Source organism: Capra hircus, chromosome 12 (genome assembly GCF_001704415.2).
Source record: "Capra hircus breed San Clemente chromosome 12, ASM170441v1, whole genome shotgun sequence".
Taxonomy (NCBI): Eukaryota; Metazoa; Chordata; class Mammalia; order Artiodactyla; family Bovidae; genus Capra; species Capra hircus.
Genome location: NC_030819.1, coordinates 70,991,622 through 71,016,925, shown reverse-complemented (window position 1 = coordinate 71,016,925; position 25,304 = coordinate 70,991,622). Strand labels below are relative to the sequence as shown.

Below are 25,304 nucleotides of genomic sequence, written 5' to 3'. Positions count from 1 at the left end.
GGCGGGGCCGCGCGCAGGCCCCTGGGTCGCCCCCGCCTCTCTGCTGCCTCTTTCCGCGCGGCCGCCGGTTCCGTCTGCTGCACACCCCGGGACGGAGAAGGCGCAGGGCCACCGCCGGCCGGTGAGTGTCTGGCCTTCCGGCCGCGGCAGCGCCGGTCGCCCCTCCTCCGGCCGGCCCCCCCAGTACCCAGCGGCACCCAGAATCACCGGCGCCAGACTCCCGGGCCCCTACGCAGCGGTGCTGCCTGGTCGGCCGCGGCCAGGGGGCTGGGGATCGGGGCCGGGTCCCGGAGAGCCCCGGCGCGGGTGGGGCCTTCCCGGGGCTGCTTTTGCTCTCCGGCTCGCGTGCTGGGCCTGGCTTGGTGGGGCGTGAGGTTCCGGGGTGCGCCCCCCTCCTGGTGCTGCCGCTGCCTGCGGTCGGGCCGATGCTGCAGGAGGGCCGGTTCCTGGCTCTCATCACTCGGCGGCGTGGGGGGTGATTTCTCTCCCAGTGTCACCGAGATCAGGTGTGACGCCCGTCTTGCATCCCGGCGTGTGCGCCCTTGCAGCCGCGGTGCGTTTCACCTGCCTCTGCATCGCTCACACCTGCGATTCATTGAAGAGCGTGCAACCAGGGCCGGGCGAGCTGCGTACTCTGGGAGAGGGCCCTCTCTTTGAAGTTGCTCCTGGAACACGCCAGGTTGGCTCACGTTTTCATGGACTGGTGGAATTCATTTGCTCTGAAAGTTAATGTAGCTAAGGGTTTTAGCATAGTTCTAGGTGTGATTAATTTCGTGTACAGCGTTTACAATGACATTGTTCCTGCGCAAGAACTGCTAAAAGTGTCGTAGCCCTGCGAGAGTCTAGTTTCGTGCTCCTCCTGTTGCGAGAAAAGTTGAAAGGCGTAAATTTTGCCCTTGATTTTGCTGCTGCCAAGCTCTGTGACTCAGTTAATTCATAGGAGATAAGATAGATTCCTAAGACTCTTAAAATACCACGTTTCATGAGTCTGATGAGCTTGTTTTTCGTCCTGAACCTTTAAAAAGAATGGGATATAGGAAAAATCCGCGGAAGACAGCCCTGCGGGGAACAAAGATTTTTGAGCGCACCGAAGCTCAGAGACTGGATTGCGGTTTAAGATTGGGAACTGAAAAGGGAGCACTGTTATACTGAAAGAACTTAGCCAGGGTTAATTATATAAGAGAAACTTGGAAAGCTTTCAGAAGTTCTGGCAGCGGTTGCTGTATTTAATTACCTCTCTTTGCAGCTGTATAGATGCTGTAAGGAGAAGATAAATATTAAAGTTATAGAAAATGTAATAGGTTATGTAACCTATCAAGTGTAGAGAGAATGCTTTGGAATTCTTGATTTATATAGACATTTCCGGTCGGGAAACACTTTTTTGTTTATTAATAGTTACGAAATGTTTATATACCCCCTCAGGAAAATCATACATTTATTTTTAATATGTTGATTTCCTACCCTCCCACGCCCACCCCCACTTTTTATTGTATTCTTATTATTTGCGGCAATGTGTTTTTTAAACAGCCTTTGGAAAAGAGTGTTTGGCTTTGTAGTACGTAGAGGAAGATCAGCTTTCCCTCAGGGAGAGCTCAGTTTGAGTCCTTCATTGCTGTGTAACTTGGCAAAGTCACTTTCCCTGTCTGAGGCCGGCTGTCCTCAGTTGTGAAACGTGATGATGATACCTATTGCATAAGGTCGTGGAGATTAACCAAAACCTTTTATGTGGAAAACAGAGCAGTGCCTGACGTTAATGCATGTCATGTATTAATAATGACGGCCATTGTTAGCACTGTGTTCACAGCTGGAGAGAAGTGGTCTCTGGGTTTTAGTTTAGCTAGGAGGCGGGGCCGGAAGAAGAAAGCATAGAGATAGGTGATCGACAGCCACGCCCCATGCAGGACGCCGGAGTTTTTGCAAGTTGTAAGTCCCTCCCTGAATCTCAGGCTGAGCTACTGCTCAGACACTAGTGATTGCAAAGGGACACTCCAGTCTCCTTGACTCTGTTGGCCTTCAGTCTTGGCACTTGAGTACAGTTGGGGTTTACGCCAAAAAGTGAACTAGCAAGTTAAGGAATGTGTGTGAGGAGAACCCCTCCAAAGAGAGCTCTAAAACAAAGAAACGGTTGAAATGCGGAACGGAGGTTTCAGCCCCAGATAACTGAAGCCCTGTTACAGCTAGCCTTGGCCAGTACGCTTACTGGACCTATGGACCCCTCTATTCCAGTATTAACCGGAACCTCTTCTTGTTTGGATGCTTGCCCAATTACTGATGCTTTGGAGTTGCTATTTAAGCCGAGTTACTCTTTAACAATAACTCTGCAAACAATAACCTGGGAAGGCACAGTAGTCTTAACTGCTCAGGCATGTAATCCTAGCTTTGGGAAAGGAAAAGAGAAGAGCCCCGAAGTTATTTTTACCCTACTTTTAGTTAACTTTTAAACATCTTATTAAGAGTTGAATAGAAAGTACTTTCGTACAGTTTAACCAGGAATACCAGCAGGACTCTGGTTTGTGGAAGATAAGGTATTGTGAGGGTACATCTGAATGGGAGCTCATGGGTGTGTGATTCAAAACTGTGGGAGGCCGCTCCGCTGCAATGTGGCACCCTAATTGAGTGTTTGCATATGAGTATAACCCAGAACCTCTGGGTTTTAACATTGTAACTAAAAAACCTAATATTGAAGCCGACAGAAAAAAAAAAAAAAAAAAAAGCCAAATCTCATTTAAACTAGCAAAACAAAAGTATTGACAGAACCAGGAGATTTAATGGGTGAGATGGCATGAAGTCATATACAATATGGTTTTTTAAAAGCATTTTTAATTAGAGATCAGAAGGTAAAATCCATGTCCCATACATTTTTGCTGACGTTTTAGAGGATATCTTTTGTACTTCTGTGTGTGTGTGTATATTTTGTATGTATCCATTTCTACAAACACTGCTAAAAATCACTGCTAAATAAGATGAATCAAAAGAACTGTCTGTAGTGTCATCACTGCCTGATCAACTACCTAAGTTATTTAAGTGATTAAGTATTCCAAGGTGTCATTTGCCATCACTATTTGACTCGTTGATGCTTGGGGACGCTCCTGAGGTCCTCATTCAGTGGGTGGGGCCCTAGTATCTGTACTTCTAAGAAGCTCCTCAGACAGGTTCAGTTCAGTCACTTAGTCGTATCCGACTCTTTGCGACCCCATGAACCGCAGCACGCCAGGCCTCCCTGTCCATCACCAACTCCAGGAGTTCACCCAAACCCATGTGCATCGAGTCGATGATGCCATCCAACCATCTCATCCTCTGTCGTCCCCTTCTCCTCCTGCTCTCAATTTTTCCCAGCATCAGGGTCTTTTCAAATGAGTCAGCTCTTCGCATCAGGTGGCCAAAGTATTGGAGTTTCAGCTTCAACATCAGTCCTTCCAGTGAACACCCAGGACTGGTGTTCACTTTCACCCAGAACACTCCTTTAAGATGGATTGGTTGGCTCTCCTTGCAGTCCAAGGGACTCTCAAGAGTCTTCTCCAACACCACAGTTCAAAAGCATCAATTCTTCAGCACTCAGCTTTCTTCATAGTCCAACTCTCACATCCATACTTGACCACTGGAAAAACCATAGCCTTGACTAGATGGACCTTTGTTGGCAAAGTAATGTCTCTGCTTTTTAATATGCTGTCTAGGTTGGTCAGACTTTACTTCCAAGGAGTAAGCGTCTTTTAATTTCATTGGTGCAATCACCATCTGCAGTGATTTTGGTGCCCAGAAAAATAAAGTCAGCCACTGTTTCCCCATCTATTTCCCATGAAGTGATGGGACTGGATGCCATGATCTTAGTTTTCTGAATGCTGAGCTTTAAGCCAACCTTTTCACTCTCCTCTCACTTTCATCAAGAGGCTCTGTAGTTCTTCACTTTCTGCTGTAAGGGTGGTGTTATCTGCATATCTGAGGTTATTGGTATTTCTCTTGGCAATCTTGAGTCCAGCTTGTGCTTCCTCCAGCCCAGCGTTTCTCACGATGTACTCTGCATAGAAGTTAAATAAGCAGGGTGAAAATATACAGCCTTGATGGACTCCTTTTCCTATTTGGAACCAGTCTGTTGTTCCATGTCCAGTTCTAACTGTTGCTTCCTGACCTGCATACAGATTTCTCAAGAGGCAGGTCAGGTGGTCTGGTATTTGAATCTCTTTCAGAATTTTCCACAGTTTGTTATGATCCGCACAATCAAAGGCTTTGGCATAGTCAATAAAGCAGAAATAGATGTTTTTCTGGAACTCTCTTGCTTTTTCTAAAACTCTCTTGCTTTTTCTAAAACCAGCTTGAACATCTGGAAGTTCACGGTTCACGTATTGCTGACCTCAGACAGCTTAGGAGCTGCTAAAAAGGAGTCCTGTGTTCCACTCAGCACATATAGTGTCTCAGCTAAGAAAATAAGAATCATAGAGGCCATGAGGGGTGGGGAATGGTTAATGATTTCCTTTTGGAGTTGTTAGTTACAGCAGGCAGATAGTTAGGTCTGAGTAGAGAAATGGGGGCAGGGGCCAGGTGGCAGGAAATCAAGCATCTTGTAAACAGCGAGGGTCCGTATGCAGATAAAGAAAAACAGGAACCTTCAGACTGACAGGAAACTGACACCATTTTGGATGATAAGGGTCTGAAAAGCAGACAAAGAAAGGTGGGAAAGATGGGAATCACCTGCATCCAAATATAATGCTTTGCTCACTGTGCTCTCTTTACAATAGGGCTTCCCTGAAGCTCAGTAGTGAAGAATCCGCCTGCCAATGCCGGAGATGCAGGTTTGATCCCAGGTGGGCAAGATCCCCTGGAGAAGGAAGTGGCAACCCACTCCAGTATTCCTGCCTGGAGAATTCCATGGACAGAGGAGCCTGGAAGGCTACAGTCCGTGGGGTCCCAAAGAGTCAGACACGACTGAGCAACTCAACAGCAGCAAAGTCTTACAGATCAGAAGTACCCATATTGCACTGATGCCATGACGCTTCTGATCTGAGCTAAATCCCTAAGACAGAAATCCTTCTTCTTAGGAAAATGGGGCTGGGATGAAAATCAGGGAATATAACCCCCAGGCTCATCCTTCTCCAGTAAACATTCCGCTCCTTTATTTGTATGCTCCTCACAACCAGCTTGCCAAAGAAATTGTGGGTGGCAGCTCTAAGCCTATTCTCCCTCTTTGCTTAAATAAACTTTCACTTTTACTTTCTTAGTTTCTCTGCTTCATCTCTGAATTCTTTCGTTATGAAGAAAGAACCTCCAATTCACTGGCCACAGGGTGATGTAATATTTTGGAACTAGATAGAGGCGCTGGTGGCGCAACCCTGCGAAGGTATTGAGTGCTCTGAGTACTGAGTATTGAGTTGTTTGCTCTGATGTTTTGTTTGTAGTATGTGAATTTTGCCTCAGTAAAAAAAGCTCTGGAAAAAATAATACCATCTGTATACTGTATATTGGAAAAATTAATTATCCCTATTCAGATTGATTGAGAAATATCAATAACCTCAGATATGCAGATGACACCACCCTTATGGCAGAAAGTGAAGAGGAACTGAAGAGCCTCTTGATGAAAGTGAAAGTGGAGAGTGAAAAAGCTTAAAGCTCAACATTCAGAAAACTAAGATCATGGCATCTGGTCCCATCACTTCATGGTAAATAGGTGGGGAAACAATGGAAACTGTGACGAACTTTATTTTTCTGGGCTCCAAAATCTCTGCAGATGGTGACTGCAGCCATGAAATTAAAAGATGCTTGCTCCTTGGAAGAAAAGCTATGACCAACCTAGACAGCATATTAAAAAGCAGAGACATTACTTTGCTGACAGGTCTGTCTAGTCAGAGCTATGGTTTTTTCTAGTAGTCGTGTGTGGATGTGAGAGTTGGACCATAAAGAAAGCTGAGCACTGAAGAATTGATGCTTTTGAACAGTGGTGCTGGAGAAGACTCTAGAGAGTCCCTTGGACTGCAAGGAAATCAAACCAGTCAATCCTAAAGGAAAATCAGTCCTGAATATTCATTGGAAGACCAATGCTGAAGCTGAAACTCCAATACTTTGGTCACCTGATGCAAAGAACTGACTCACTGGAAAAGACTCCGATGCTGGGAAAGATTGGGAGGAGAAGGGGACGACAGAGGATGAGATGGTTGGACGGCATCACCGACTCAATGGACATGAGTTTGAGCAAGCTCCAGGGGCTGGTGATGGACAGGGAAGCCTGGCGTGCTACAGTCCGTGGGGGTTGCAAAGAGTTGCACACGACTGAGTGACTGAATTGTTTCAAATTGACTACCTTCTGAGCATTGTTCGGAGCTTCCCTGGTGGCTCAGATGGTGAAAGCGTCTGCTTGCAGTACGGGAGACCCAGGTTCAGTCCCTGGGTCGGGAATATCCCCTGGAGAAGGAAATAGCAACCCACTCCAGTCCTCTTGCCTGGAAAATTCTATGGGTGGAGGAGCCTTGTAGGCTGCAGTCCATGGGGTCTCAAAGAGTCAGACAAGTCTGAGCAGCTTCACTTTCACTTGAGTATATATATTTCTAAGACTTTTCTCTTAAATTAAGCACGTTTTTATTGTTTCTGTGGTGTGTCTCATCAGTAGTATTCACAGCTGCTTAGTATTTTCTCCTTAATTAAAACACCATCGTTCCTTTTGATCATGTACAGCCTCAGGTAGTAGCAGAAAGAACATGAAACTTGGGATCAAGTTTGGAGGTTGTAGGTCCATTTCTGCCCCCTTGGCCATGTGGCTTTGGACAAGGAGTGTTCCTGAAACTGGCTTTCCTGGTCTGTTTTTCTGTCCTATCCCAAACTTCTTGTGGGGGGATCCACTGAAATCCTTTATATTGAGCACTTTTATAATGGCAACCTACAGTACTTCTGCATATCACTGTTACGTGGTTACTGTTTTGTTTTTTAACTTGAAGTCAGCAAAATTCAAGAATGGGTTGAGGACAATACATGGACTATTGGATTTATTATTAATGTGTTTTACAGTTTGTAACTTATAGTGTTAATCATTATCTTACCTCTGACTTCAGTAAGGCTAAGAATTAGTTAAGTACAAATATTAAACTTAAGGATATTAGATGAATTTTTGGGAGCAGTGCTTGTTCTTTGTTAGAAAAATACATAAAATGTGTGTTTTGTTTTGTTTTTTTAAACATGATGATTTTTAAGTTCCATGCTTAGGGAGCCTTCTACTTTACCCATCTGTAGCTACTCTGAATTTAGCTAATGTCCATAAATGAGGAATAGAGATCAGTTTATCAGTCTACCAGGGTCCCCTTTGAGTTCCTGTGTCTTCTCTTGGTTTAAGGAAGCCAATTGGCCGTCTTGTGAACTGACATTAGTAGTAACTTGTGTTAGGTCTCCTGGGAAGTACAAACCTGGAAAAACTCCCTGGACCTACAAAGTGAAAACCTTGGGCAGATTGCTTGCCAACAACTATAGTAAATTACTGGCCAAAAAGGTCATTCTAGTTTTTCCAATATCTTATGAGAAACCCCAGCGAATTTTTTGGTCCACTGAATGCAATTTTACTTTAAACTGACAAGAATTAAAGTTGATAGCATATACACAGAAGTGGGGGAGTTTCCTTGTGTCTCCTTTTAATGGGCACAAGCCCAACTTTGCCAGCTGAAATCCCATGAAGCTGCAAAACATATAATAAATGTGGGGGCCTGGCTGTGGTAGGTGCGGGCATGTATGTCACAGTGAGTGAGGGCACGTAGCCTCAAAGGAGGATGGAAGGCAGCCTTTGTGAGTGTCTTTTTTGTGTTAGTTTTTAAAAATATACTTAATTTCCACAATAGGCCTAAAAGCGGGGCATTTTATTTTGCTTGGTGAATAAAGGTGTGGGCTCTACCCCTGACTGGTTGCCTTGGATGTTTTGACGATGAAGAGGATGGAGAATTGAAGAACCTAGAGGTTAATAACTGGAGCTTTATGAATGAGGAAGGAAGTGATGAGGCTCTCACCCCGTAGTCGGCCTTGTTTCTTCATCCCGGGCCTCCTCACAGCTAGTGACATAGTATGGGTAAGAGAAGAGAGGTAACTTTATAAACTAGAAGTATGCTGTGGCCATGTTAGGTCAGTAATTACCATTTTAGCTTGTGACACTCACGGGGTTGCAGCATTTCCCTACTTCGGTGAATCTGAAGGACTTCATTGCCTCCCGGGAGGGACTCACTAAGACAGTGGCAAGCTAATAGCAAGTATTTATTAAGTGTTGAAGAACAGGTCGAAGATAACACGGGCCACCCAGAAAATCGCCTTCACTGTACCACACTATACACATGCATGCAAGGTATAATTTTATTGGATTATTTATGGCCTCGGTGAGAAATAAGGCCACTTATAAAGTGATTTGGGGTTTACAAGATGGGGTGCTTTGCTTTATAAGGTGAGGCTTGGGAACTGAGGGGGGTTTCCACGGTAGCATCTGGTGGCACCCTCATCTGACTCTTTGCAACCCCGTGGACTGTAGCCTGCCAGGCTTCTCTGCCTGTGGGATTCTCCAGGCAGGGATACTGGAGTGGGTTTCTGTGACCTCCTCCAGGGGACCTTCCCGACCCAGGAGTTGAACCTGGGTCTCCTGCATTTCAGGCAGGGTTTTTTTTGCCATCTGAGCTACCAGGGAGGCCCATCTCCAAGTGAAACACAAGTTTAAAAAAGAAACTGCCTGTGTGAGAAGTTCCATTGAAACGTCTTACTTTTGTGTCCAGGAAAAACCCCGTTGGGGGCTATGCTTCTGTGAACGACAGACAGCAGTGAGCATGTCGGCCCTGAACTGGAAACCCTTCGTGTACGGAGGCCTGGCCTCCATCACGGCGGAGTGCGGTAAGTAAGGAGCCCAGAGCGGAGGCTGGCCAGCTGCCTGCCGCATACCACGAGGCTTAGACTGCTGGTCACGATAATTGGATATTGAAAGACTTCTGGTGTGAGTGTAGTTCAAATACAGAATGTGAAATTTTGAAACACTTCATCTTAGAATTCAAAATTTCTTTCTCTTCTTGGGAATCTTTTAAGACAAAATAGGGACTTTCTGGGTGGTCCATTGGTTGAGAATTCAGGGGACATCAGTTTGATCACTGGTGTGGGGATTAAGATCCTATCCGCCATGGGGCAGCTAAGCTCGCTTGTCACAAGGAAAGATCCCGCATGACGCAAGTGTCATAAGACCTGATGTAGCCAAATAAATAAATATTAAAAAAAAAAAAAGGTAAACAATGACTCTGACTGCTTATTAGCAGTTTAGGGTTCAAAGTTCAGTGGGGAGAAGGTTGAACCGGTTGCCTTAACGAAAGCCTCATGGAACATTGTTGGCTGACATCTGTCCCCATTCTCCTTGTTGTCCTTCCCACTCTGTCCCTGTGAACACATTTGACTATAAAGAGGTTTAGGGAGCCCCACGATCTTCCCGAGCCAGAGGTGGGCGATCGTCTTCGCGGCGTCGTGTTCCCATCATGCTCGCTGTCCATGTCCTGCTGATGACTTCGTCAGCTCTGTCTCCCGCCACATCCCGTCTGTTCCTCTGTTTATTCCTCGAATCATTCATTCAACACATGTTGGCGATTGGTGCGAATTCCCTGGCGGTCCAGTGGTTAGCACTTCCCGCTTCCACTGCCTGCGGGACCCGGGCTGGTCCCTGGTCAGGGAACTAAGGTTCCACAAGCCTCCTGCTGTGGCCAAAAGGAAAACAAAACAAAATGAAACCCACGTTGACTGAGATGCTGCTGCGTGCCAGGTGCTAGGCGAGTCACTGCTGACCTGGGATAGAGGCTGCCCTTGTGGCCGCAGGGACTGGGGCCGATGGGTTGGGACACTGTAACCACTGACCCACCCACCCCTGCCTTAGGTTTCCTCTGTGGACTCATTGACACAGTGACTCACGGCTACTGTGTTTGGGTGTGTATATTTGGATGGACTCTCTCTTAGGTACTACAGTAAACATTTTAGCCTCTATTAAGAGTCACTTTTGGAGAAGGAAATGGCAACCCGCTCCAGTCCTCTTGCCTGGAGAATCCTGTGGACGGAGGAGCCTGGTAGGCTGCAGTCCATGGCGTTGCAGAGAGTCAGACATGGCTGAGCGACTTCACGTCACTCGCTTCACTCGCTTCTTACTTTGTCATTGGAGGAGGAAATGGCACCCCACTCTAGTGTTCTTGCCTGGGGAATCCCATGGACGGAGGAGCCTGGCGGGCCATGGTCCGCGGGGTCACAGAGGGCCGGACATGACTGCAGTGACTGTGCAGCGGCGGCAGCAGCAAGAGTCACTTTGGGCTGTAACACACAGTGAGAAACTCCATTCATGTTGAACACAACATTAGCCTTCACATGTGGGAAAAGTAGTAACTTTTATTTTATTTTTATCTTTTTATTATAATAATTTTTTGGCCATGCTGCACAGCTTGCAGGATCTTAGTTCCCTGACAAGGGACTGAACCTGGGACGTAGCAGTGAAAGCGCTAAGTCCTAACCACTGGACTGCCAGGGAATTCCCAGTAACTTAGATTTTTAAATGGATATCCTGTTTGTATAAAGCATTCCAAGTACCTACTTTAGACAGCAGTGCAGCCTCTTCACATCCTGTGTAGAAAAAGATGGGACATAAATACAAATATATGGAAAAGAAAATAGTTACGTGTTTAAAAAAAAATCTTTTGATTCTTAATTTTTTTTTTTAATAAGTAGAAGACTGAAAAGTATCAACTTCTTAATTCAACTTCTTAATTCTGCTTCTTAGTCTGAATGTTTCCTCAGTAATAAGTCACTGTTTATCCTTTGTTTAGTGGAATTTCTTTCTATTAAGTGAAACATTTCCTTCTGAAAAATTTTAAGGTACCTTTCCAATCGATTTAACCAAGACACGACTACAGATTCAAGGCCAGAAGAACGATGCAAACTTTAAAGAAATCAGATATCGAGGAATGTTGCACGCATTAGTGAGGATAGGCAGAGAGGAAGGCCTGAAAGCGCTGTATTCGGGGTAAGTAGACGTTTCAAATGGACAGACTTCACACTGAGATGTCACAGAGAAAAAGTCCAAGTTCGGGGTGTATTTTAAAAGAACAAGTAGCGATGGTTGATTTTTTTCATTTCAACTTTGTTTTCTACATGTTTTATATAGTGAATGTTGTGTTAAAACTTTTTACCATAGTCAAATACAGATAATGGTACAAAAATTATGTTTGTTTTGAAACATTCTGTAGTTAATTTTTTTCCTCTTCCTCTTGGTTATTACTGAGCTTTTTACCATAACAAAAATGCTGTCGTATTCTCCGTGGACAAGAATTGCAGTGAACAGCTTTTCTTTAGTCCAGCGTTTAGTGAACATTTTGCTGTAGGTGCTGGATAGGAAAAGTGATTAAGAAGGGACCCTGCCTCTATCAGAGGCCCTGAAGGAGACCATCATTCGGATGATTTAAACGAAGGGAGATTTGATGAAAGGGGCTGCCCTGGTGGCTCAGTGGTAGAGGACCTGCCTGCACTGAAGGAGATCTCGGTTTGATCCCTGAGTCGGGAAGATCTCATGGAGAAGGGATTGGCTACCCGCTGCAGTATTCTTGCCTGGAGAATCCCGTGGATGGAGGAGCCTGGTGGGCTACAGTTCATGGGGTCACAAAGAGTTGGACACGACTGAGCGACTAACACTCACTTTAATAAAAGGGCTGCTTAAGGTTTAAGGGAACAACTGAAGGGTTACCTAGAAACTGGCCAAATGAGAAATTGTTACCCAGGCTAGGACCAAAGGAACAAGGCCAAAAGAACAGTGTTAGCAGAGCCTCCCAGAGCTGGAGCCTTGAAGGAACCTGTGGGAGTGGTCGAGGGGTTCCCTGCTAGTGCCCAGGGAGAGGAGGAAATCCTCTGCTTCTTCCTGTCCCTCCTGCCCTCCCTCCCACCTTCTACCTGCTGAATCCTCCTGGAGTCAGCTAGCAAGGGAGCCGGGTGGTAGTCCAGCAGCAGCTCCTGCCCTGAAGGAACTGCTTAGGGCAGAGCATCCATATAGTGTGTGACCTCATCCATGGAGGTGGTGGGAAAGGAGGAGGCTGGCTGATGTCTCTTCTGGTTCTGGCCCGTATGCAGATGGAGGTTCCGTTCCTTGGTCTAGGACCCAGAAGAGGAGGGTGGATCGTTTGGAAGTGGGGGTAATTAGCTCGGTATGAACTCTTGCTCTGGTGGTAGGTGTAGGGCGTGTGAGTTGAGAAATCTGGGAAGCAGGTGGAAATGCATCCTCATGGAAACATGGGTTCAGGAGTCAGCAGTCTCTGGGCAGTTGAAGCCGCGTAAGTAGATGAGCTTATCTGGCGAGCGCGTGGGGCCAGGAGAGAAGAGAGGAAGGACAGAATCCCCGGCCCCCAGAGGACAGAGATAGGCTGTGCAGAGAAAGAAGAGGAGTGGAAGAGGCTTAGGGAGGAGATGATCGCAAGCAGGGCCAAGGGGGGGCTGGAGCAGGTACCACAAGGGCGAAGAGGCTTCATGAGATGCTGATTGAAAACCATCGTTTGATTCAGTGATTGAGATGTCCCCTCGGCCCATTTTGGTGGGCGTGGGTATTGATGGAGAGGTTGGAGGGAAGCCCAGTTGCAGCCTAAGAAGGAAGTGGTAAGCGTGGCAGGAGAGCCTAGGAGTGTGAATGCCAGGTGGTTCTGAGATTGAGGAGGGCCCCTGGAAGGAGAGGGAATAACTGGAAAAGGGCCCCCAGGGAGGTGGGTGGTGAACTTCAGAGAAACCCTGGAGGATGCTGACAGAGGCCGGATTTCATCAGGGACTCTGTCCCGAGAAAGGAGAGCCCTCCACGATCAGGAAAACAGAACTCTGTGTTCACGTATTTGTGTACGTTTTCACTGAGGATAAATACAGTGCACTGAGCTGTCACTTGGGGAGCTAATAACTTGCACACATTTGACTGAACCCGCCTGTGTGTTTGCTGGATTTTGATCTTTTAAGAAAAATCCATCTTAGTGTAGTTTGCGGAAGGCAGATAACATGACTGTGTCCCTTGTGTGCGTCCCCTAGAGGAGTTTCAGTGACTCTTAAGAATTTCTGTGTCCCTTTGTCCCTTGGTTTGGCAGGATCGCCCCGGCGATGTTACGCCAGGCTTCCTATGGCACCATCAAGATAGGCACCTACCAGAGCTTGAAGCGGTTATTTGTCGAGCGTCCAGAAGGTGAGTGAGGAATCCTTTTTCCACTTATGGACAGGAGGTGGGTTGTTCGTCTTTTTACTCAAGTGGTTTACGAGCAGAAGAGAACTTTGGGCATAAAGTCTAAACAAATTCTGCCTAAAGCATGTCAGCTGTTAGCTGAATTTAGGAGGGTAACAGTTAAAAAAGAGCAATTTACAAGTTTCTTAATGAGTTATTTCCACAACATCCAGACTAGGGAGTATGTCGTTATAATTCTAGCCTACTTAAAATTCTCTAAAATCCTAGGAATTATCACCTGTTTTTCAGGAAAACAGGCTATATTTCTTAGTGTTAAGAACTCTGATTTTATTTTATTTTATTGCTGGTTGATTCTTTGACTTTGCTTTAATCCATGGAAGTTCCTATCTGTTTTTACAAAGGAATGAGCACCAGTCTCTGTTGGGTGAGAGCAGTGAGCAGGAGCAAAGACACTTTAAAAGTGCTTCAGTGTATTCCAAATAAGTATGGTGTGCTTGAAAGTTTTATCTCCACGTTATCTCATAGGGTATCTTCTATTCTCTTACCATGGTGTATTACCTCGTCTTATTTACAATAGTTCACATTTACACACACGAGTGAATTGATGGATGGTTACTCTTCCGTGATAATTCACATTCCTTCTTAGGTATCAAGAAATTTTGCTATGGGACTTGCCTGGCGGTCCAGTAGGTATGACTTCCACTCATAGGACTTGGGTTCAGTCCCTAGTTGGACAAGTAGGATCCTGTAAGCCAAGAGGTGCAGCCAAAAAAAAAAAAAAAAAAAAACCCAGAATAAAAAGAAGTAATTAAAAAAAAAGTTTTTCCTGAGAAAAATCTCTCCTGCCAACAAAATCCCAAATTCTTTTAAAATCACTTACTTTGTTAAGCATATATTTCTTTATTCTCCTAAGTGAACAAGTGGTATGTAAGTGAATCTCATTTGTACGTGCATTACACACATGAAGAGTTCTGTGTATGTGAAAAGTCAAATAATATGTCTTTGCAGATGAAACCCTTCTGATAAATGTGGTCTGTGGGATTCTCTCTGGAGTCATATCCTCAAGCATTGCTAATCCAACGGATGTTTTGAAGGTAGGCAGCCCTATATCTTGGGCGTCCCTCATAGTTCAGTTGGTAAAGAATCTGCCCACAATGCAGGAGACCCGAGTTCGATTCCTGGGTCGGGAAGATCCCAGGGAGAAGGAAATGGCAACCCACTCCAGTATTCTTGCCTGGAGAATTCCATGGACAGAGGAGCCTGGCGGGCTACAGTCCATAGGGTCACAAGGGTCCAACACAACTTAAACCGCCACCACAGCCTTGTATCTTATAGGCACACTCTGCATCTTCTTAATGAGATCAATACTCAGATCATGATGCACGTGCGAGTCTGTTTACGGTTTTAGTGCCGGGAAGCCTCTAACTTAGAAACACGCACTAGGGGATTTCCCGCTGATACAGGTGAGCTCACGAGTAGAGCCCCTTCTTGGAGGCTGTGGTGATTTGGGAGGTTTTGGTGACTAACCAGAGAAAAACGTTTAGGCTTGGATGCATTTCATTTGTCATTGAAAAATCTCCTGTGTTTTATTGGTTCATGAAAATAGGTGGACTGCAAGTGTTACACCAGTCGAGGCTGCACATTGGTGACCCTTTCTGAAGGCGTTACGTTAGCCATTAATCTGACTCCAGGAAATAATCAAGAAAATATTTACTTAACCACAAGTAGACATACCTTATTAGATGACCTTGCCGACAGTACCAGGATACAGCCTTCTTCAATCCCTTGGGACTAACAAACTCAAAATTAGGTGCACGTCCTTGTCTGAACCGCCTCAAATTCTCCCTCTCCTTCCCTCCCTCTCCTTCCCCCCCATTGTTGCAAGCAGCATTCATTGTGCTCCTGCTTTGTACCAGTTGGTGTCCTGTGTGCTTAGAATCCAAGGATGATTAAGGCAAGGACCCCGCCTGTAGTCTTTAGTCTAATGGGAGCTTCTGATAACATCAAAGCTGTACACGGCAGGGACGCTACAGTTACACAGGGCCAAAGAGAACTACCAGGCTCTAAGTTTACCCCATGCTGGGGTTAGATCGCTGGAGAAGTCTCCACACCCATTCACCTCTTACATGCACGGAGAGGCAGGTTCCCGCATTTTGTCTGATTTTCCCATGCTACCGTGGCAGTAGCAATCACCTTTAGAGTTAGAGGTAAATGCGTGTGCTCCCTCAGACAAAACAAGGTACCAGGTTTTAGTGAAAAGTCCTTCTTTATTTTTAAAAACGTGGAGAGCTGCATCAAGCGTTATTTTTATGTTGGCATCTCGGTCATGTGAATTCCATGGCTGTGGTAAAGTTCACTCGTAAGTTCAAGTGTAAGAGAGGGTGACGGCGTCACATGGCTGTCCTTTGGCCAGCATGTCCGCATACCTTTCCGTTTGGCTGGAGGGAAATCATAGTGGCTTGGAGTAACTAATTTAAGAAGGGTGCTTGCCCATGCTTGATGCTGCCAGGCACGCTGGATACTCATTAATTATGTGAAGAATTAACACTCAGAGTCTGTCTTTCCTGCTTAGTAACCTAGAGGGAAATATGCCATTTTCTTTCCATTTCAAAAGACTATTAATAATAATAATAATTTTGTTTTGACACTTAATGAGCTACTACCTGGAATACTCTGGACTTTCCTCGATGCTTTTTGATGATTCCAAAGTGCCCAAGAACCAATCCATATAAACTTAAGCTAGCTTTTTAGTAATATATATGGTACAGTTTTTTTCTTTTAATGGCTTTTAAACAGCAGATTGATTTTTTTTTTTTCCTGAATTTGGGGAGAAACATGCCAGTTTCTTTCTCACGTTAGTCTTTAATCTCTAGATACGGATGCAAGCCCAAAGCAGCACCCTTCAAGGAGGGATGATAGGCAACTTCATTAACATTTACCAGCAAGAGGGGACGAGAGGACTGTGGAAGGTGAGCTGACTTGGTTCTTCTTCTTTACAAAAAAAAAAAAAGGTTTTGTTGTCCCTATTTCCATTATTTTATCTAATCCAAATGGCATAATGACGTAACTGACCAATAACATCTGCCCTTGAAGGGATCTTCTTCCTTAATTTGTAAAATGAAAGCATGTCACGATTTTTATATCAGGAATGTGTCATGATTTTACAGTAACTTTTGTGTAATTCACATGGAAGAAATGCTGTGAAGGCTGAATTTTTGTTTTTGTTTTTTCCTGTTTTAAGTTCTTAGAAGGGCTTACAGTTAGGTCGGGTTTTTTCAGTGGTATGGTTTCATGGCTTCTGTGAAGACCGTTAATCAGGCACTGGGATGGAATGCTATTTCCTAGTATCGTAGGGACTGTCAGTCCGTAGAATGGATCCGAAAGGCGATCCAGTCCCACCCTCCCCATACATACAAGGAAACTGGAGGTGCCTGTCCTGGTGAAGGGCGTACAGTTAGTACTGGAATCAGAATTCGACTTTGGCGCTTCTGACTTCTTACCCTCTGCGTTTTTCTGCTCCCTCACCGCATTTCTACCCACCAGCAGGCAGACATAAAAACTGGCCGTCATTTGTGGGGGAGAGATGTCTGAATCTTCATGTTGGTGTTTTTACCCAGGGTGTGTCCCTTACTGCTCAGAGGGCTGCTATTGTGGTCGGCGTGGAGCTGCCAGTCTACGACCTCACCAAGAAGCATCTGATTCTCTCAGGCCTGATGGGAGACACGGTGTATACCCATTTCCTGTAGGTTTATGGATTTTTTTTTAAATTAATGTTTTAGGTATGCATGACTTTAGACATTTTAAAGAAAGTTTATTATAAAAGTATTATATTATCATATTTGAAAATTGTGGTACAGAAGAGAAGCAGGAAAAGGTATAATAAGCCTTTATCCTTTTACCTAGGTAGCCCTTTTAACTGTTTGATATGTACCTTCAGGTTTTTCTATGCACGTGTAAGTACGTCTATAAAAATATATTGCTGTGTTGTGCTCAGGCGTGTCCGACTTTTTATGACCATGTAGACTGTAGCCCGCCAGGCTCCTCTGTCCGTGGGTTTCTCCAGGCAAGAATACTGTTGTGGGTTGCCATGCCCTCCTCCAGGGGATCTTCCTGACCCAGGGATCAAACCTGAGTCTCCTGCATTGGCAGGTGGATTCTTTAGCACAGAGCCACCAGGAAAGCCCCACAGATGTATATTATATGTGCTTTATTACGCATCTATGATCGTGTTTAGCATTCTTTTACTTTTATTTTTATATTAAAATTTTTTTTCAACTTTATTGAGGTATAACTAGCAAGTAAAATTGTAAAATATTTAAAGTGCACAATGTGATTTGATACATATGTGAATTGTGAAATGATTACCCCATCCAGTTAATTAACACATCCATCATTTTGTGTGTGAGAACAAAATTATTCTACTCTTGTAGCAAATTTAAATTATGTGTAATACTGTTATCAACCATAACCACCATATTATATATTAGACCCTCAGACCTTATTCATTTATTATTTTTAAAATTAATTATTTTGGAGTATAGTTGCTTTAAAGGGCTTCCCAGGTGACTCAGTGGTAAAGAATCCACCTGCCAATGCGGGAAGCTCGGGTTCGATCCCTGGGTCAGAAAAATTCCCTGGAGACGGAAATGACAACTCACTCCAGTACTCTTGCCTGGGAAATCCCATGGACAGAGGAGCCTGGGGTAGCAAGAGTCAGACCAGGACGAGTGACTAAACAGCAACAAGTTGCTTTATAAGACCCTCTTCATCTTAAAACTGAAAGTTTGCATGCCTTTCCCAGCCTCTTCCCTGTTTCTCCCAACCGCTAGCTCTTGCAGTCACTTTTCTACTGTGTTTCTATGACATTTGGCAGCTCCGGAGACTGTTCTGATTCTTACGCCTCAGCTGGACGGGGAGTGCCAGTGACGTCTACTGGGTAGAGGCTAGTGAACCACATACGTCTCATACTGCACAGGAAAGACGTTCACAGCAAAGAATTATCTGTTCAAAGTGTTAGTAGCTCCGAAGCTGTGAAACCCGACTCTTGAGTTAGTTGATACCAGGACTGGTCTGTGGTCCAGGTATCAGTGTAGTGGTACCACGGGCCCCCAGTGGGCATCGTATTACAGTGAGGAAATCTTTTTCTCTGATCTCTTAGAACAGGATAGTTATGATACGGCTAAAATTATTCTGATGTCTGTTTATAGGTGAATAGATAGACACAGTAGATCATCCTTGGAAGATGTTCCTTGTATGTTTCTGTATTTCTTCCTGTTTCCGTGACAGTCCTGAACCTCAAAGGTATTGTTAGCCGGGACTGGGATTTATAAGCCAGGATAAACAGTGCTGATGTTTAGAAGTCTGTGTAGCGCTTTAGCAGAGAAGGCAATGGCACCCCACTCCAGTACTCTTGCCTGGAAAATCCCATGGACGGAGGAGCCTGGTAGGCTGCAGTCCATGGGGTCGCTGAGGGTCGGACACAACTGAGAGACTTCACTTTCACTTTTCACTTTCATGCACTGGAGAAGGAATGGCAAGCCACTCCAGTGTTCTTGCCTGGAGAATCCCAGGGACGGGGGAGCCTGGTGGGCTGCCGTCTATGGGGTCGCACAGAGTCGGACACGACTGAAGAGACTTAGCAGCAGCAGCAGCAGTAGCGCTTTAGATCGGGTCCTTCTTCGGATGTATTCTGTCTTGCTACCTGTTACACATTAACCTAATTTGGGAGGAGGCCGTTTCCTTTGATATGCTTTTCTAATGGTCCTTCCTTATAGCTCAAGCTTCACCTGTGGGCTGGCGGGAGCCCTGGCCTCCAACCCTGTGGACGTGGTGAGAACGCGTATGATGAACCAGAGAGCGCTCCGGGATGGCAAATGCCCTGGCTACACAGGCACCCTGGATTGCCTGCTACAGGTGAGTGGGGTTGTCCGTCTGTACAGTGTTGTGAGTTCTTTCTGGGGCTTCTTGGCTTCCGTGTTATCCTCTGACGAGTTTCTCTTTTTGGAGCCCGAAGAACCTCTGGTTCTGTCCCTTGTAATCCTGTGACTCTGGTCTGTGTACAGACAGTGTACACCTCGGTTTCCTCACAGGTGGCACAGTGATACCACCTGTGTCACAGGAGTGTTATAAAAATCATTGCAGTAATACTGCCGAAGTAGTTAGCATGGTGCCTGGAATAATGTTACGTAGAAATAGTGTATATATATTTATAATAAGTATAAGCATAATAATAAAAGCTTGTTCATAGAATATGATATATTAATATAAGGGACACTAGTGGAATAAGCACATTTGCTTAGTCTTCAGCATTCTGTGGATTGCTTCTGTCTGTGCAACTGCCCCCCAAATATGTGTATACATATATATATTTTATATTTATTTAATCAAAGATGCATCTAAGTTTTGAGGGCTTACTATAACTAAGATGAGTGATGCCCTAAAGCCTTGAGATGGTACAGAGTATTTGCCTAAAACAGGGGCTTTTATAAATACAAAATCTAAATGAATATTTAGAAATGAAAGTTCATTTTTCTTCTGTCTCTGCTCTGCTGTGAAGGGTGAGAAAATACTCATATTTTCTGTGATGGCAGTAGAACCCTGTCTGCCTCCGGAATATATTGCCTTCCTATTGAGTCAGACTGGACTGAATATCCTTCATTCAGATGTCTCTGAAAGGAACCCATGAGTCTTAGCCTTAATTCTCGGTTTAAATAACTGGGCCTACTGTTGAGGAGTAGATGAGGGTCTGGGCCTGTCTCTGCTACTGGACTGCCAGCAGCCAAAGATGAGGGTCCACTTCTGCGGTTGCTGTTTTCCGTCATGATGCTGGCACACCCCTAGACACCAAAATATCACTTTAATGAAGCAAAGATGCTCGATGTTGTCCATCCAACCACATGAAGTAAAGGCCCCCTGAATTATCTTTATCCCTGTCGCCTCCCTTTCTAATTTATGACCTGTTGTGAGTCCACATGGCAAGGAGACAGTAGACTCTAGTTTGGAGTTAAATCTCACCACTTCTTCACCCAGCTCCTGTTCGCTTTGGGTGTGGGATGGTTTGGTACAGAGCCTGAGTCCTCACCTAGGCAGAAAGCTTTAAAGAACAAAGAAAGGCAGTGGGCAATGATTTCGTAGATAGTCCTTCCAACAGAATTTTATTTTTAAGAAAGACCAGTTCAGTTCAGTCTGGCTACTAATTATTAAGGCATATTTGACATAATTGGAAAGTTGGACACTAACTTATTTTCCCTCCGCTCCCTTCTAACAGACATGGAAGAATGAAGGGTTTTTTGCTCTGTATAAAGGGTTTTGGCCAAATTGGTTGAGACTTGGTCCTTGGAATATTATCGTATCCTTTTCTATTGCAGTAGATCTGAACAAAGATATACCTAAAGAATGTTGTTTGCATAAACTATCGGGTTATTAATTATAATTAAAAGTAGATTTTTTTTTTCTCTTTTGAATTCTTCTCATTCAATAAGTTAACTGTTCAGTTTCTTTATACACAGGTAGAAAGTCTCTCTGCCAGGCTCTGTGAAACTTGGTTTAATGATGGTGTTCTTGAAAGCCAGTGATATCAGTGAAAACCTTTATTTAGACTCTGCTCTAGGAGCTGAGTGTGTTTATGATTTCAGAGAGAAGCAAGGGCTTATTTATTTATTCTGTAAATCCCTGGCCACCCTTGGGCAGGATGTGGTTTGGCAGCTGTGTTCTAGAATGCTTGAGAGTGCCTAATGATAGGACTTAGCTCCAGAATTATTTGCCTGATTAGCAGTTTGTCCTCCACGCCAAAGTGAGAGGCAGGAAAGAAACGACAGTTTATTAGGAATGAAAGAGCAGAATTACAAAGTAGGAGATGTTGGTTTCTGCCACTCTTATTCTACTTAAAAAAAAAAATTTATTTTTAATTGAAGGATAATTGCTTTACCAGCCTTGTTCCTCATTATCTGTGCTTCCCTTCCATGGAAGCCTGCCTACCGGCCACCCTGGAGGAGAACTTCCCAGGGTTGCTGCCTTCTCTTACAGACTTCACTATTCTGTATAGTCCTCCCCAACGTTAGAAAAACTAGCAGTGTGGATGTGCTCCCAGAGGCTGTGGCAGTGGATGCAAGGGATTTGTGTGCCTCAGCTGTGGTCTGTCTGTTCAGGCCGATCTTGGGAAGGCTCCCGGGGAGCTCTTTTGGGGTGGTTGAGGATGGAGCCCTCGTGTTTCATCACGCCCCCAGCACATGGTCTGCCCAGACCTGTTTGTTAGGAGGCATGTGCTATTTGTGGGTCTGTTTTGATACGTCAGGGTTAAGATGGCATAAAATGTCAGCCTTAACTAATACACCTGCAGTTCTTTGTGACCTATGAGCAGCTGAAGAAACTGGATTTGTGACAAGACAAGATTGCATGAGACATCCTCTGAAAACGCTCACTTCTGAAATAGCGAAGCTTCCTGTCTTTCCCATTGCTTCTCACTGCTTGGCCCGCCACAGATTAAGGTGTGAGCAACAGGTGAGGGCTGGGTTAGCTCGGATCACTGTGTCCCGGCATCGGACACTCTGCACCAAACGTTTAACGGCCTCGACTGTAACACCAGACACTAGTCCTTACCATTCAAGTGCCCTTCGACATCAAAGATAACAGGAAATGCATGTTTCTTGCTAAAGAAAACTTGCATGAAGGTCAGGAACTGTGGACCGTTTCCTTCAGGTGGAGAGTAACTCTGCTGCACCTCAGCTAATAGCCAGGACTCCCAGACTGTTCTGAAGAAGCTCTTTGGAACCGTGGGATAGAACGTCTGAGACGGTGTTACGTTCCTGAGCTTTTGGGGGGCTTTGGCTTCGTGTCTGCTGAAGAAATTCACACATGGAGACCTGGTGTACCCCAAGTATAAACAGGGCAGGATAGAGATCCCAGGAACATTGCACTGCTTTGTAATTTCCTATTTTGGCAGGATCTTTCACTTATAATAAGTGATTTTTACGCCTTTGACCACTGGACCTTTGTGAGAAATTGTTACAAAGTATTACCATCTAAACTCTTGATGGTGTGAGAGGTTGGCTTGGAAGGTAGCAAAGTCTGTGTTGTGGGAGGTGTGTTTAAGCAACTTGGGTTCTGTCCTAGGTAATGGTAGTACTGGGTTGGCCAAAACGTTCGTTCAGGTTGTAAGAGCGTGGGAAAAATCTGAATGAACTCTTTGGCCAAGTCAATAATTTGTGATATTAGCAAAGTTTCCATCTCCCAGTCTGTACAATGGGGATAATAAGATCTATTGATACTGAGCGTCAGGTGAAGAAAACAGTAGCTCCTATTATTGGACTTGTAGGATACGTGTCTTTACATCATGGTGTCATATAGCCATAATTCCAGAATAAATAGTTCCTGTGTGTGAAGAGAGTCATTTTATCAGGGACTACTCCCAAGTGAGGTCCTGTGATAAAACTCCTGTGAAAGAAACAGGCTAACGTTCTGTTATATTTCCTTTAGTGAAATGTGGCAAGTTAATCGAAGAGTTGATTTTTTCAGATTTCCCGGGTTTTACTTTAGTTCTGGTCACGTTTGTTAAAATATTTCCTGTCTTGGACTTCCTTAATCCTTGCTTGAAATTTGAAAAGCAATATTTTTGTATACCTAGAGTCTGATAAGAGGTATATAATAGCTTCCTTCTTTTCTTCTAAAGACAGGATATTATTCTTCTTTCTCGTCTTTATCTTACTCTTTTCAAAATAAAAAGTGACTCTGAGAGAGTCCCAGGACCTTTATGCTTCTAGAAGACATCCTTAGGAAAGAAAATATATTCAGCATTCACTTGGGTAACTTTGGTTCTACCCTTAGAGTGTGCTCAGTCGTGCCCGACTCTGTGCGACCCCATGAACTGTAGCCCGCCAGGCTCCTCTGTCCATGGGATTCTCCAGGCGAGAGTACTGGAGTGGGGTGCCATGTCCTCCTCCGGGGGATCCCCCCGACCCAGGATCGAAGCTGTGTCTCCTGTGTTGGCAGGCAGATTCTTCCTGCTGCGCCACCTGGGAAGCCCTGTGAGAGTAACGGTAAATACGTGCTCACTGGGGCTCCAGGACAGTCACCTTTGCGGTATATGCAGGTTCCCAGTCCGTCCAGCCCCTGGACTGCTTCCTCCTTCGAAGCAGAATAGAAGGCGTGCAGATTTTTCTTGGGATTGGGCAGTTTTTCTCCCGGTCTCTCTCACCTTGCCGTCTATATTAATGCTGACTTTGAAAATAAGATTTTGTGAAGCAGGATTTCTGTTCCAGAAGGAAGAACTAAGGCAAGAAAGGAGGCGGTCAGAGGGGCAGGTAGGTGTTGATTGCGTCAAGATTCAGATGGAAGTCTAGTTTTCGCTGACCAGCTCCGGATGTGATACTAGAGAGCTGAGCCCCTTCAGGCCTCGTCCCTCGTACTAAACCATATCTTTAGAGAGGAGACTTCTCTTCTTACCAGAACATTCCATTGGTGTAAGGGCTTTCTATAGACAGGCTTTCACTTTTGGGTTCCTTGAATTTAAAGGACGACTTTTTATGAACCATTCTTTGTTTTTCTCCCTTAATGTAGAAAACATTGTGTATACATATAATTCTTAAAACAGTAGAAGTGAGTTCATTTTGAAGATCATGAAAAGATTGAATGTCATGTAATATTCATTAGATCAGTTTATTCAAATATGTACATGTTCATACCAGGATGAAAAGAAAACCAAACCCCTCTGTAAAAGGTAAGCACATTTTAAAGACAAAAATTTTGTATTTCTTCAGTGCAGAGTTATTATAAATACCTTATAGAACAGAGTCTTAACCTGTTTTGATTTTTTTTTTTCTGTTCCCTGAAAGAGTTATGCAGTTGTTGAAGCTTCTAACCAAGGAAGAACTTGAAGGACTGGGAGACTTGGTCCCCTTGTCTCTGGGGCTGTGACTATAAGTTCCCTCCCTGCACCCCCTTGGGCATTGTTAAATGTAGCAAAGGGATTTTTAGCTTTTATAACCCAAATGAAGAAAGTGGGTTTTTTGTTTGTTTGCTTGTGGATTTGTATAATCGCTGATGGCTAAGTTGGGCTGATTGTGATATAAAGAACGGCTTCTGTTTTCTGTATTTATTCATGCACCAGAAATTGTGTATGTTATTATATAAAGACTATAAAAGTTTTCATAAGCCTTTATATTTTGAGCTCTTTATTTAAACATTGTTGGAAAATGTGGCATAAACCTTGTGTCATTATTTAATAAACTGTAGTAATATATAATAATAAAAATGATTTGTGGTTGTTTCAGATGCATAGAAACATTTGAACAAAGACAAGCTCTAAAACGTCCAGGAAGCTGGAGTAGGTCTGGCGATCGTGAAAGTGGCTGCAGACATTTCTCTCTGCTTAGAGAAGTTGTTGAGATCATCTTACTAATTGCCTGGAGACGTGTGTGGCCCCCCAGTCTGCAGCTCCGCAGAGTCCAGTGAATTTGGCTCATTGGGTTTGCTGGGCAAGGTGGCTTTGAGATAATGGAACACAGGTGGGATGCCATCAGGGTCTTGAAATTTCAGGACCCCTCAGTCCTTCTTCCAGCGCCTGACATTGGCAGGATCCTTGGTTAACTGTTGGCTAGGCGGACACCTCTGGTTGGGTATAAAACAACCAGGGGATGAAATGCAAACTTGGTTCATTATTTTTTTTTTTTTACTTGAAAATATTTTCTAGATGCCTGTCTTAACATCTGAATTAAACACAATGGTTTATTGAAAAAACAGAATTGGCAAAAAAAAAGGGAGCCTTGTGGTCTCTGGGCCCCTACCTAAGAGATCAGATGACACACCTCTATGTGATCGAGTTCACGTGAAGGTCAGTGGGAAGAGCTGGCTGCTGGTGAACCTTAAATGCTTGGAGAATTCACATCCCACTGGATCCGGGCACCTGTTAGACACACTGGGCGTGGAATCCAGGCTATCTATTTTTAAATGCACAGCTGAGAAAATCTGATGGTAAATTTTTGGTAGATGACAGCTGCTCCATCCTGAAGCAGAGTATGGGAATAGAAGACAAGGACATGGATGAATCAGTTGCTTGTAAGCTTGATGCAAATTGTGGAACCAAGAGCAAAATACTGGAAACTCCCTATGCCTATATGTCCCTTGCTGATACAATAATCCATACAGT

General features: G+C 44.5%; 1 protein-coding gene across 2 annotated transcripts; it reads left to right on the top strand.

The window, feature by feature from the left end:
- On the top strand, nucleotides 1-24,410 carry SLC25A30 (solute carrier family 25 member 30). 2 transcript variants are annotated; one of them, XM_018056765.1, is made up of 10 exons: nucleotides 1-121; nucleotides 8,721-8,835; nucleotides 10,837-10,984; nucleotides 13,071-13,165; nucleotides 14,171-14,256; nucleotides 16,036-16,131; nucleotides 16,780-16,904; nucleotides 18,937-19,075; nucleotides 20,430-20,510; nucleotides 21,501-24,410. In XM_018056765.1, exons 2-10 carry the CDS (start codon nucleotides 8,772-8,774, stop codon nucleotides 21,540-21,542), a joined length of 876 nt encoding a protein of 291 aa, XP_017912254.1. In that variant the 5' UTR covers nucleotides 1-121; nucleotides 8,721-8,771; the 3' UTR covers nucleotides 21,543-24,410. The 2 variants fall into 2 exon arrangements, with proteins under 2 accessions (XP_017912254.1, XP_005687489.1); XM_005687432.3 differs by lacking the exon at nucleotides 1-121 and adding an exon at nucleotides 143-679.